We start from the raw sequence: 13,857 nt of genomic DNA on the forward strand, positions 1-13,857 counted from the left end.
AACGCTATTCATTTCACTGGGGAACATTACCTCGGTTTGGGAACGTTTCCATTCGAGAACGGGGCCTTGAAACAAATAAAATTCATAACCCAACGTTCCGCTGTATTTACAATTTGGGTCTTTAAATTGGAACTGCACGCACATTTAAGACTTTTGGTGAATATCTCTCTCTCTCTCTCTCTCTCTCTCTCTCTCTCTCTCTCTCTCTCTCTCTCAGTCTCACGCACGCTCTGTCACTGTGACGCACTCGTCGTTTGGATTCCCCACCAACACTTTTCCTCACTTAGGTTTATTTCGGTATTAATTGCAGGGGGGCCACAACATTTGCTGCCGGTAAAAATGAGCTGAGAGACAGCTCGCACGGGTTGTGACAAGGGTGCAGAGAGGCGTCTTGATCCGCCGGAGTCACGCGTAACAGAGGAGGAGCAGGTGGATTGGTGGATGGAAAGACAGATGGACGCGCTCCGTAAAGACACCGAGGCACGATGGACTTGATACGAGGAGGACATTGCCTTTTTCAAAGTAAGTCTTTATGGTGCATACATTAAACACAATTACTCATGCCAAGTAGATGGGGCAAAAAAAAAAAAAAAAAAAAAAAAACCTTTTTGTATTGAGTTATGTTAATGTGAAACAGAAAGTCCTGAATTTATGAGTTGACATGAAGCCGTGGTTGTACATTATATATTTTAATCACCATCTATTGTGCTGCGTAGACTAAGATGTGTCTGTTTTTTTTTTTTTTATAATATTAAAACCTAACATCATCCCAATTAGCTGATGCCATATCGATAAAGTCTCCCGGGTCAAAAAATATATGTAGAAACATTAAGAATGGTGTGACTGCTAATTTAATTATGTTGCCGGGTGTTCCCTTCTGAGCTCCCAATTACGGCCTCTCAAAGGTTGGCAAGGATGGCTTTGGAGGTAGAAACAAACTAAAATACATGAAATAATATAAGAAACTGCATTATTACTTAGATTTCCCTTCTAAAAAGGTCTGCTAACAAATCTTTTGGAGCCCAAGAGGGGTTAATCGGAATGTCCTCCTAATTTTGCCAGAGAAGAATCTGATAAATTCATTAGTGGCTTGTGAGGTGAAGTTGAGGCAAATTATGTTCTATTGACACCCTTGAAGCTCAAGCACTGGAACATTACCAAGCGTGTTCTTACTTTGCAACTTTAGTTCTACCTCTGAATAGATTTATTTACTGATGTACTTTCTTTTTTTCTTTAGTTAAACTAATTTGAAAACGCTTTCTGTGGCATTTTTCTTTTTAAATAACAACAACAACAAAATGTTTGGTCTTTCTGTCATGTTGTTAATTGAGTTGTCCATAAATGTGAAATGCAGGGAATTCTTTCTGTATGGTGTGTTTAAAAACAATAAAGCCTTGCATCCGTTATGTTATGCATGTTATAAATGGTCTAACCAAAGGTGGTATGAATGGATTAATGGATGCACCCAAAATTGGGACTATACTCTCTCAACTAGAACGACAGATCCTCCCACAGTGTACGAGCTGTTTGTCCCCAAGATCGATTGAATAAACATTTGTCTTCGGTAGCGGCACAACGCCCTCGTCGTTGCCTCTCCCGAACTTGCCTTTTTGCATGTATGCACACGACGACACACATACACACACACACCAACCCCCGCCCTGGATGATTTGACTCCTGGTGGTGGGTTCATGGTTTGGTTTGACAGCAAGAGAAGTAGTGGTGACGTGCACTTAAGTGATTTGTGCTGTAAGTGGTTGAAAATTGCAGAAAATGATAACTCGCAGGGAGACGAGTACAATGCACATCTCACAGATCTGACCGTAGTTACTGTATAGATTAACTGTTGCCAATGCTCTTACATTACTGTCACTCACAATACTCTTACTTTGGTATCTCCTCCTAGATGTATTTCTCCCTTCATCTGCGATGTGATACACTGCAAAGCCTTCTGCCATATTTTAGCTCTCTTTGATTCAGCAATTATGGCGTTGGATCAGTGGTCCTTCCTCTCACCTCCACCCAACATGACTATCCCCGAGCCTCTCCTCTACGACAGCTACCTCCAGGGGAACGAGTCAGACCTGGACCTAAACCTGACAGTGGAGACGAGGGAACCCCACCAGGACAAGACCAGCTCCGTCGTCATCACCTTCATCTACTTCATGGTTTGCGCTGTGGGGCTCTGCGGCAACGCCCTGGTCATCTATGTCATCTTACGTTACGCCAAAATGAAGACGGTGACCAACATATACATCCTCAACCTGGCAGTGGCGGACGTGCTGTGCATGATGAGCCTGCCGTTCATCGCCTTGCAGCTGGCGTTGGTGCACTGGCCATTTGGCGAGGCGCTGTGCAGGGTGATCATGACTGTAGGTAGGTGGAGAGCCGAGCCACGCTTCACAGAGCAGCCATACTTTGTTTGAGCAAACGGGCACATTGAGGCTTCACAAAAAGCAAAACATGTTCTGAAATGGGCGGCACGGTGGAACGACTGGTTAGAGCGTCAGCCTCACAGTTCTGAGGACCCGGGTTCAATCCCCGGCCCCGCCTGTGTGGAGTTTGCATGTTCTCCCCGTGCCTGCGTGGGTTTTCTCCGGGCACTCCGGTTTCCTCCCACATCCCAAAAACATGCATGAATTGGAGACTCTAAATTGCCCGTAGGCATGACTGTGAATGCGAATGGTTGTTTGTTCCTATGTGCCCTGCGATTGGCTGGCAACCAGTTCAGGGTGTACCCCGCCTCCTGCCCGATGACAGCTGGGATAGGCTCCAGCACCCCCGCGACCCTAGTGAGGAGAAGCGGCTCAGAAAATGGATGGATGGATGGATGGATGGATGATCTGAAATGGTTTGCAACTGAAGCAAACCAAGGGAGTCCGCCATACAAACCGAATTTGGATAAGAGGCGGGGTACACCATGGTCTGGTTGCCAGCCAATCGCAGGGCATATTATGTAATAGTTTTACCTTAAAATAACAACTTCAATTTTTTGGGGGGCCTGTCACACTGTCACTCATTCTCATGATGAGTTAGTGCTAATGACATTGTTTGACATTGAGGGTTGAACCCCCGCTTGTTCCCTCTAGCGGGCCGGTATTGGCCCACGGGCCGTATGTTTGGCACCACTGATTGAAACCTCATTTGCAGTTAATTCTCTCCCGGTTTGATTAAAAGCACTAGTGATTACCGACTATATCTGCTTCTCTCTCCCCCAGACTCTCTCAATCAGTTCACCAGCATATTTTGCCTCATGGTTATGAGCATCGATCGATACCTGGCCGTGGTTCACCCTATTAAGTCGACAAAATGGCGGAAGCCCCGGGTAGCCAAGTTAATCAACATGACAGTGTGGGGCGTGTCACTGTTAGTCATCCTACCTACTATGCTCTTCAGCGGTCTGGACAAGGTACCAGTATGTGGGATCGTTTGGCCCGAGCCCCAGGATGTCTATTACACCGCCTTCATATTTTATACCTTCTTCATTGGATTCTTTCTGCCCCTGGCCGTCATATGTCTGTGTTACCTGCTCATCATAATCAAGGTAAGAATATGCTTACTACTTGAAATTTGTTTTGCTTGAACAAACTTATAATGGTGTTTGGAATCGAAACTATTGAGCCAGCTGCTGTGGCGGTCGAACTCTGTTTACAATTGAGCTGCCTCATTGAACACGTCTGCGGTACAGAATTGGCACTACATCAGTCTATGAGCTAAATTTAGAATTTCATCTTCTGAGAATAAGCATCATGGCATCAGCCTGTGTGGCCCTCACAGGTGTTTCGCGCTATTGCTACATTCCAACCTGAAAATTGAGAAATATCACTTGCTGCCGAGCAGAAATCATATCGTGTGTGTTTCTGTGCTAGCTTGTGTGTGCGGGTTTGTCCGTGTGTGTGTGTTTGTGTACAAAACAATTATTTCACAATCAAATCACTATAGAGGAAGGAAAAGCAATCTTCAGCACATTCCAAAAACATTCATGGTTAGGTTAACTGAAGACTGTAAATTTTCCATAGAGGTGAATGTAAATAGTTGTTCGTCCATGTTCTGTCTTCTGTGATTGATATAACTGAAATGTGGAAACAGTGATTTACACTAGACCAATTAGGGCTCTTTTTTTCTTAGCAGAAAAGGAAACCTTATTGAGTAATCTCAATTTAAATTTTTTGGTCAATTGCAAAATTCCTTGAGGATGCAAAGAACATGACTGGAAAGTCACTGTTTAGAACACAAGCAGCAGTCAGGGTTTTATGTAATAATTTCACAAACACACACCAGCCTTAGTCCGACGAATTGCTAAGGCACACACGTAACAACGCAGACAAGAACAAATACAAGTAAAGAGCAACGTTTAGCTTGATTTGACAACTACAGTACTGTAGTTAAGAACATTACCATAGTGATTTATGGGTTCCATTAAGCTTTTCGCTGATGACATTGCCAGGACCGTCAATGTGAGGAACAGCGGCAATGCTTAAGCCACTTAATCACCTGCTCACACCATGTCTGCATGGGTTATTGTTCACGCCATTCAAGTAGAGCACAAAGTGCATGTGCTTATGTGGATGGTGACCAAAAGTGCATAAATAAAATTTCTGCACCTCTCTAAAATATCACGTATTGGCATTCAATGACATACGTTAAATTATTTATATAATAATTGGTTGCTAGTTTGCGTAACATTTTTTGTGGTGGTTTTCTTGTACATCATCCCCACGATAAATGAGGGTTTATTGTATAGGCTAGGGATGGATGGATGACTAGTATTTAATAGTAATAATATTAAATACTAGTATTTTATGGTTCATATAGCATGAACACTATGAGTACTTTGATGAACTAACAGTTTGCCCTTCCCCAGGTGAAATCATCGGGCATGCGAGTAGGTTCAACCAAGCGCAAACGTTCCGAACGTAAGGTGACGCGGATGGTCTCCATCGTGGTCGCCGTGTTCGTCCTCTGCTGGCTGCCCTTTTACGTCTTCAACGTCACCTCGGTCACCAGCTCCATCAACCCCACGTCTGCCGTGAAGAGCACCTTCGACTTTGTAGTGGTGCTGGGCTACGCCAACAGCTGCGCCAACCCCATCCTCTACGCTTTCCTGTCAGACAACTTCAAGAAGAGTTTCCAGAAGGTGCTGTGTCTCAAAAAGGTGGCAGGCCTTGATGAGCTCGAGCGCAGTGACAGCAGGGTGGACAGGAGCAGGATGGTCAACAACGCGCTGATCATCAACGCCAACTTGGAGGCACACAATGCAGCGCTGCTCAATGGAGAGCTGCAGACCAGCATTTGAGGGCAGAGGAACAGAAGCGCAAGAGCCTGAGAGACGAATGGGTCTGCTTATACCACTGATCGCTACTCGGACATACAGAGGGCTGATGTAATAGCCGACCGTCCTATGGACTCTGGCACATGAAGTAAGTGAAATCTAAACAATTTCACAACAGAGGCTCGAGAAGGTGCATTGACCCGAGTTTACAACTGTTTGAATGGATGAGGCAACCTGATCTCATTGACCCTGAGCACTGAATAACACACAGCAGGTGGCTCGACAGAAATCAAACATAAGTTGGACCAACGCTTACGTCCCCAACTTGAAAACAAGACCTAACTTTGGCTCGTGCTGGCAAATTGTGCTCTCTGGATCTGCTGATAGAAGGGCTACTTTACTGCTTAATAGTGTGTGAGGGAGAGACACCCATCTCGTGGGAGATGTTTGGAAACGCAATGTCATTAAGCACTGTTTTCATTAAAAGGGAGACATGCTGACAAAGCCAAACAGTTTAGTGGATGACGACGGAGCAACCCTCGAAAAATAAAACTCAAACCTCGAAAAAATAAATAAGAAATAATGGTATATGGTAATGATCTGTTACACCAGCCTTGTCTTTAGAAGATTATCAGAGAAACAAATGGCAAACCCTTCACAACACCACGTTATTTCCCAATGACGAAGGACGCTGGCGGCTTGCCGAGGGACGCCACACTGATCTGTAAACTCCTCAATGGTGGGATAGTGAAAGAAATTGGCAACCTGACTTGATTCAAAACAGCTTGTGCTTGTAAATACGAACAGGATTTTTGCCAAACTGGTGCATGTGCAAACATGGGTGGGCCAACCAAAAAGGTCAGTAAAATATTGTCCTGTTGTGGCATGTCTTTGGAACCTTTTACTATGTACTTGACATTTTGCTAAATCCTGCTTCATTGTGCACTATTCACTTTTTTTATGCAGAGCTCATTTTTAAAATGTTGTAGGACAATGTAAAGGTTCCTCTTTACAGTGATCACCGCTCTCAGCCTCTCAATTGGTTTACCCACCAGAAATTCAGTTTAAATTGAGTGCGTGCCAATGTGTAAAACATGTTACAGTATGTAACTATATATATTACAATATATGGATGCTGGAGTATTCAGATCAACTGAAGAATCAAGGCACCCCTGCTAACCCCTCTTTTATCCACTTATTAATTAAATGCCCTAATTATGTACATCATATTGGTATTGTGAACTGACTGGACATATAATTTCCTAATTACAGGACCTCATAAATGTACTGCTAAAGTTACCATCATCAAATTGACCATTGATCTGTATGCCCTATTGAAACGGTTTCATTGGGCCTTAATGAGGTACTGAATATAATGCTGTCTCCCATTTCCCGAGTGGCATCCTCTGGATGGCCATCCTACCGTATGTTGGCGCCCCCCCAAGCCACATCAACCATTGTTTAATGCGGCGAGAGATTTCAAGATTTCCTAGTCGCTTTAACTGTTCCGGTTTAAAGTGACCCATAATGGAGAGTCGAAGAAATACAAATAAATATAAAGTTGAAATATTCTTTTGGGGTATGAAACTGTTTAGTAATGTAGTTGATTATGGAAACACAAACAATGGTAATTGGGATGTTTCTGACCCGAAACATGCCCCAAGTCAAATTGATCCAGGAACGTTATTGCTGTTCCTGACAAAGACGACAACAACAAAACTACTACTAATACTTCAGCTATGTTTAAAGACTGAGGAGTGGCACACAAAGAATCTTGGGATATGCAACCTGCAAAAATACTGATAAAATCGCTGCATTTAAAACAGCCTTTTTGTGGCATAATCACATTGACCTCTCAAGGCTATAACCCTTTACGGTGGCACAGCTAATGTTACCTTTATTGCATTTGGCAAGTTCTACAAGAATTCATAGCGCGTGCTAAATTTCATCTCAATTAAACATTTATCTAAAATGGATCATTTTCAACCTCCGAAGTAACTCAAAAGGAAGCATGAATGCTACGCCGGTATTGGTCCCTGGTACTGAGTCGTAAAGAACTGTACAATTATTGTGAACTGCTGTGTTTTGTGGCAAAATAAAGTGCTGAGGGTGTTTTTTGTAGGCTTTAGTCTAAAATGCATCATTGCGGGGATTTCTGCTTGTGCACCTGAGGCCAAAGTAAAGGATGCTTGCTGCCTTGTATGTCTGCAAGTCACAACCCGTAAAAATAGTAATTTATCTCCGTCGTTTGGTAGCTTGAGCTTATTAATTAAAGAACAAAAACATACACACGTGTCGAACACTCTCCGTAACTTTAAAACTAGCCCCGTCTCAACATACAAAGATCTTAGAACTTTCGAGCTCTATCGCTTCAACATACTTCCTTGTATTCTACTACTACTTTCCTATTAGCAAGAGCTTCTGCACCATCTTGTGGCATCATAGGGCAGTTTTGTCAGTGACTAGAGAGAAAAACATTTTGTTCCCTGTATAGTTTTTGACCTGTTGGTCATCCCTTCCCCAAGCACCACTATAAAGGTATCATGATATTAAATGAAAGTACAAACAAGTCAAGTGAAATTTCTTTCAATATAATAAAATGTAATTTTAACACTGCCTGGTCTTCAAATAAAAGCACTATAGAAATTGTTTTGCAAGTATGTTCCCAAATCACCAATTCTGGACCAATATTAGCCCACGCCACTGATAATTTAGAAGCGGAACCTTCGCCCAAACGATATTGTTCTAAATCACCACCACACCCAGCACTTTGAGGGGGAAAAAAAAAAGTTACTCACTGAAATACGATCGCTCTTTTAGCTATATCAAGCTGTGTGTAACGTGACCTTGTTTTAATGTCAATCAGGACGTTTTCTGAGGTTCGGTCGAAAAACAAGGTCATCCTGCAGTGTCGGGTTGGCTTTGTCGCAGATCGCTATTCCAGTCAGGACCCATCAGTTGGCAAAAAAGAGATTTCATTTATTCATTAAATTTATGATTCAATTTATATCATGTAGTGTACCAGACTTATGTCCATTGATGACAGACGTGACAGATAATTGTGCTCGCCAACTGATATTTCATAGCAACCCCCTCCCCCCAAAAAAGTACTCTTAGCCACACTTGCATGTTTCTGGGGCCCGAGAGCTATGAATACAAGGTATCTGAATTATGAACGACTTTGATATCACGGGTATTTTTGAATCTCAGCCAATTTTGCGATTGTTTGCACACCGGGAAACTACATTTGGGCTCAATCAGCTTGGTCTGATTAGTAAGTGGTTTTACATAATGGAGCAAACGCTCACATGTTTGCAGAATAATGTCTGCATACAACGATAAAATGACTGGCTCCCTCCATTGCATCGCGCAGATGTAAACTCCTGCATGTGCCTGTGGCATTCGACAATGCGACAGGACCGGGGGGGTGGGGGGGCATTTGTGTTGAAATGCTCCATGACACATTTCAATTGGCCAAAGGTTGAGTGAAAAATTTTTTCGGATGGATGCCATTCTCTATATAAAACCGAATTCTTTTAGTCATACTTTCTTGTGAGCGCCATCATCATTCACGATTACTTATAATCCCCTCTGTACGTCCAACTCCTCCTTTGCTTTGCATGCACAGAATAATGTAAACTAATGAACGTCTTGTTGAGAAATTACAGTGAACCGCACTGAAAAGAACACACCAAGACTTTCCCATGCCATTGGCTGTTTGGACATAATGTCCTAAATGGGCCGTTGTGATGTTTAATTGACTTTGACAAGGCTATTTGAACCAAAACTAATGTAAATGTAGCGTAATGATATGTTGCATGTAGACACCCAGATCTTTTCTTTTTTTTTGTGCGTGCAAAGAAGTCCTAAAGATCTCGAAATGAGGTCACATTGTAAAATAGTTTTCCATCCATTCATTTGGATTGGCATGTAGTGCTTCTGCTCCACATTTCCAGACCATATGTGCAAAGGGCATTTGTCTAGATGTCTGGCTACCAATGTGTAGTGTAAAAATGTAAGGAAGAAGCTAAGGGCCTTTTCGCCTTCTATTTTTTTATTTTATTTTATTATTTTGAAATACAGCTTATTTGTGAAGGGCTCCAATGTGCACAGATGATGCACTGTGCAATATCAAGTCTGGATTGTATTTATGAAATAGCTTTGCTTCGTCTTGCATGGGAAAGGGTGGCACATTTTAACCTGTGTGTCACCACACACATCACAGTTACACAAACACTGTGTGTTACATACACTTCCAACTTTGTAGCTTGATGCAGATTTTCATTGAATTCATGAATAAATTGTAGGATTTACAAGGTGGAACGCTGCGAAAGCGGTACAATTTGAAATTCAACAAAAATAATTGTGAAAAAAATATGCTGCTAAAACCATTGTCATGTGCGACATCCCGCAAGATTTCATCAAACCTCGTAAAAAAACTTTAGCTCATTAAACACAGGGTGAAGCAAAGGGTCTCCAACTTAATGGGCTCTAGACAGCACAGCTGCGTTCGAGCGGAAAAAGTGCCATATCTTGATTTTTGTGCAAGCGTGTGTGCCAATTTGGTAGACCGGTTTGCGCCAAGCTGGGCGTACTGGCGTAAGGAGGGTGTGCCCTTGGAGATGTGCTTGGCGGAGAGAGAATTGGATGGATGTATAAAATTGCTGTCAATTGTACAACAGATACATATTACATTTGTTAAGTTAATGTGGAGGTTCACAAACACTCCCAAACATTTCAAAACCAGGCTAAACATTTATGAACTTTTTATTGGGAGGACTGACAGCGGCAGTTATTATTAATAATTGGCAGGAAAATGATCACATTGGCCGGCACGGTGGACGACTGGTTAGCACATCTGCCTCACAGTTCCAGGGACCGGGGTTGCAATCCCGGCCCCGCCTGTGTGGAGTTTGCATGTTCTCCCCGTGCCTGGGTGGGTTTTCTCCGGGTGCTCCGGTTTCCTCCCACATCCCAAAAACATGCATGCTAGGTTAATTGGAAACTCTGAATTGCCCGTAGATATGAATGTGAGCGCGAATGATTTCCATGTGTTTCCATGTGCCCTGCGATTGGCCGGCGACCGGTTCAGGGTGTACCCCGCCTCTCGCCCGTAGATAGCTGGGCTAGGCGCCATACTAGTTGGGCCCCTGTGCTTGCACTCGTCCGTGAAAGTCTCCGAGCACCTGGTCGATGAGTTGCCCGCGGACAACATGATGGCTACCCCTGATCGAAAGGTTTAACTCTACACGTGTGTTTTGCTTTTACCAAAGCTTTTTCTCAATATATGATGCCACCACCGAAACGCACCATCGAGATCAACGAGGAAAACAGGGATGAAGACATGTAGAACCAGAAAAAGCAGAAAAGGTGTAACTGTGTAGTTACTTAGAGCTCTCAATGCCATGAGGCACATTAGGCCGCATTTGCAGTTTCAGTAATCTGTAGTTTTTTACAGGAGCAGGTGTGCCCACTGCCCAACCCCAGCACCCGGTATTCCTAAGCGGTCTCCCATTCCCATTCAAGTACTAACCCCGCTTAGCTTCCGTGATCGGGCAGCATGTCGGGATCGGGTAACTGGCAACTGTTTAGTACAATATGAGAAACAAAATTAAATATCAATAAGGGAAATTTTTTATTTTTTGTTTTTAAACCAAGCAGCAGCTAACAAATATCATTAGCTTCATGGAAATGAGCAAAGAAGCTTGCCAAACCAAACAAACAAAGTGCACATTTTTATCCTTTGTTATCTTTCGTGTCTGTCGAGTGTCCTCATAGGTCAAGTAGTTTGACTAATTTTAATTCTATTTTACAGTAGTTATTTCTCCTTCAATGATTTACTGTGGGAACGATTATTATAGGAATTACAAGAAGTCAACTAGGGTTAGAGAATGGATTGTGTTCAACTTTGGAGGTTTCACTGTACTTTTCCATGCAGTGTATTTACTCAGTGTGCCTTGTAACTCATCATGATGTTTAATATCAGTGTACATCAAGCAACACTGTTTCCCAAATGCCTTTGTACGATTGACAGGATGAGCAAAACATACATGTAATTTTCCCCAGATTAAATTGTTTATGTTGTTGTTTATGTATGTAAATTGTGACTAGATTGTTGGCATATATTGTATTAGAAAATCATTGATTGTATTGGACAATCTAATGTCCTTTTCTGCGATTAAAAAACAGGCCACTTGCTGCTCGCATGTTGGTTTTCTTTTTACATTAAGCGATTCACTTGTTTGTGTTAACATGTACAATTTGAGCTGAATGCGATATGACTAAAAATGTCTTGATTGTGTTTTCAACATGTACTTTGATACTGTCGATCCTTTTCAATGCACTTTTTTCCCCATGTATTCATATCAAGGGCCATGCACAGATTATATTTCTCTTGATGGACATACAAATATTTTAAGATCCCTCTTGAAGCAGACCTTTAACTTATGCTCATCAACGAAGTAGTAGCATTGCTATTAATTATATGGACTTAACAGACATCTGAATATTTAAGCAAATGAAAATTATAATCGTACGACCCTCCCTGTTTCAAAGATAAATTATTCATTTAAATTAATTATCACATCACACTTTCTTGATTGATTGATAGGTGCAGTGTCTTTTTTTTGGGGTTGAAATTATGTTATATCTGTAACAATTATGGACTGGAGGCCCCAGAATCAAGATGGCTGAAAGGTGGTTGAGAACAATCAAGCCAAGATCCTGTGGGACTTCCAGATCCAGACTGACAAACAGGTGATGGCCAACCAGCGAGACATAAAGGTGGTGGATGAACATCAGAAGACAGCAGTCGTGATAGACGTAGGAATCCAGACTGACAGCGACGTATGGTGTAAAACTCCATTTTTATTGATTCAAAATACAGAGTAAAATATTTCACTTTTAACATTTTCATTTTACGTAAAAAAACAGTAAAACATTAAAAGCAGGTTCAGTCGAACTAAATGAATGTTCTATGATATTGAGATGCACCTGTTTATCGTATATACAGCACACGTTTTGCTTTATAATCACTTTCATTCAATATCATGATAAAAATGCATTTGTACAAATAAAGAGATGCCTGTTGCCACTGGCCACGGCAAGGAATGTGAGATGAAATGATAATATGGAATGTTTTACATGGTTTGATGCATCCATACTTCAGATATTCTCAGGCATGTACATGAAGGTGATCCAGTTTGACACGTTACATGCATCAGTGAACCCCAGTCCCTTTTCTCTCATGCCGCGTCGCTCCTATGAATATGACTCACAACTCTTTCTGCCGTCAGGAAAGCAAGCGAGTGTTTGGCGGTGATGAATATCATGCTTATGGCTGTGCTCTTCGATTGTAGCAGGTGAGTAGCTGGAGACGAGGCTGACATTCTCAAAGATGAAACTGAACTTCTCAATACAACTTCTTAAGTCCAAATAGGAACAGGTCAGAGGCTTGTGTGCGGCAGTGAAATAGGATGTCAGGAACCCCATCACAGCTCACAAGCAAAGATGCGCACTACATTTATTGCAAGTCATGTTGAGAGAGTAATTTGCTGGCAACGCGAGCCCACTGCAGTATGTGAATAACAGGCTCTTTTGCATGATTTGGTACAAGAGATTAATTACTGAATTAGTTTTTGACAGAAAACAAACTTTTCCGGAGTGGCAGGTAGGATGCGTACCCCTCTTCAGACGCTAAACCGGGAGAGCCCAACAGGGGAGCTTTATTCAAATCAGACGGTGCCACAAACATGCTGGTAGGGAAGCACTGGCATTGGTGGTAGACCGCAGACCAAACCGTATGGTGCCCCTTTGAGCCTCTGGGACTCGGCAGCCCCTTCCCCCAACGGCCCGTCACAGAAAATACTAGACTCGAATATGGAGAAACAAATGGCCAAAATGTTCAATCAAACCATGTCATTTTCTCAAAGGTCTGCTAGCTTAATGCTAAGACATAATGCGTAATAAGATAGGGGGGCTAACAGAAATTAGCATTGATGTCACAGTCATTCTAAACCTTCAAACAATACACCCAGAGCAGCAAGAAATACTGTACAAACAGAGCATACAACAACACTCACAAGGCATAATCTCTCTGCTTTGACTATAACTCAAAGTCAGTTGGGCACCTTCTTTGCCTCTTCTTCTTTCTCTTAATTATACTGCATCTCTTCCAATAGACCTCATTGCTGCCTGGCGTGTTTGCAGGCTTGCAGCACAACAAGGTACTACACTGACCTGACTTTCTCTCTAATGTGTTCTCTAAAACCTTAACATAATAATGGCTTAAAAATCTGCACTATAGCAGGATATGAAAAATAAACCACACAATAGTGGGGGAACACTGTATACACATTTCCCCAAACCTGTCTGTTATGTTGTGCGTTAATTAAACTGAATTTTTGCTCAGCCTGGCTAACAAGATCGTTAATTCTCTGTCACTATTTTCTGGTAGACCCTCCACACTAAAATGAATCATACCTTTTTTTTTTCTCTCTCTTTTTTCAAACAACACCTTTGTCACCAGAGCGTTTACGTTTGTCTTCGTGACTGCCACTCATTTTAATTACGCAATATTAAAATAG

General features: G+C 42.2%; 1 protein-coding gene across 1 annotated transcript; it reads left to right on the forward strand.

Moving 5' to 3' along the window:
* Positions 1-242: 242 nt before the first annotated feature.
* On the forward strand, positions 243-8,653 carry sstr2a (somatostatin receptor 2a). The gene is made up of 4 exons (XM_061706797.1): positions 243-522; positions 1,907-2,376; positions 3,219-3,544; positions 4,865-8,653. Exons 2-4 carry the CDS (start codon positions 1,986-1,988, stop codon positions 5,294-5,296), a joined length of 1,149 nt encoding a protein of 382 aa, XP_061562781.1. The 5' UTR covers positions 243-522; positions 1,907-1,985; the 3' UTR covers positions 5,297-8,653.
* Positions 8,654-13,857: the final 5,204 nt, after the last annotated feature.

The sequence above is a fragment of the Phycodurus eques genome, chromosome 19 (assembly GCF_024500275.1).
Source record: "Phycodurus eques isolate BA_2022a chromosome 19, UOR_Pequ_1.1, whole genome shotgun sequence".
Taxonomy (NCBI): domain Eukaryota; kingdom Metazoa; phylum Chordata; class Actinopteri; order Syngnathiformes; family Syngnathidae; genus Phycodurus; species Phycodurus eques.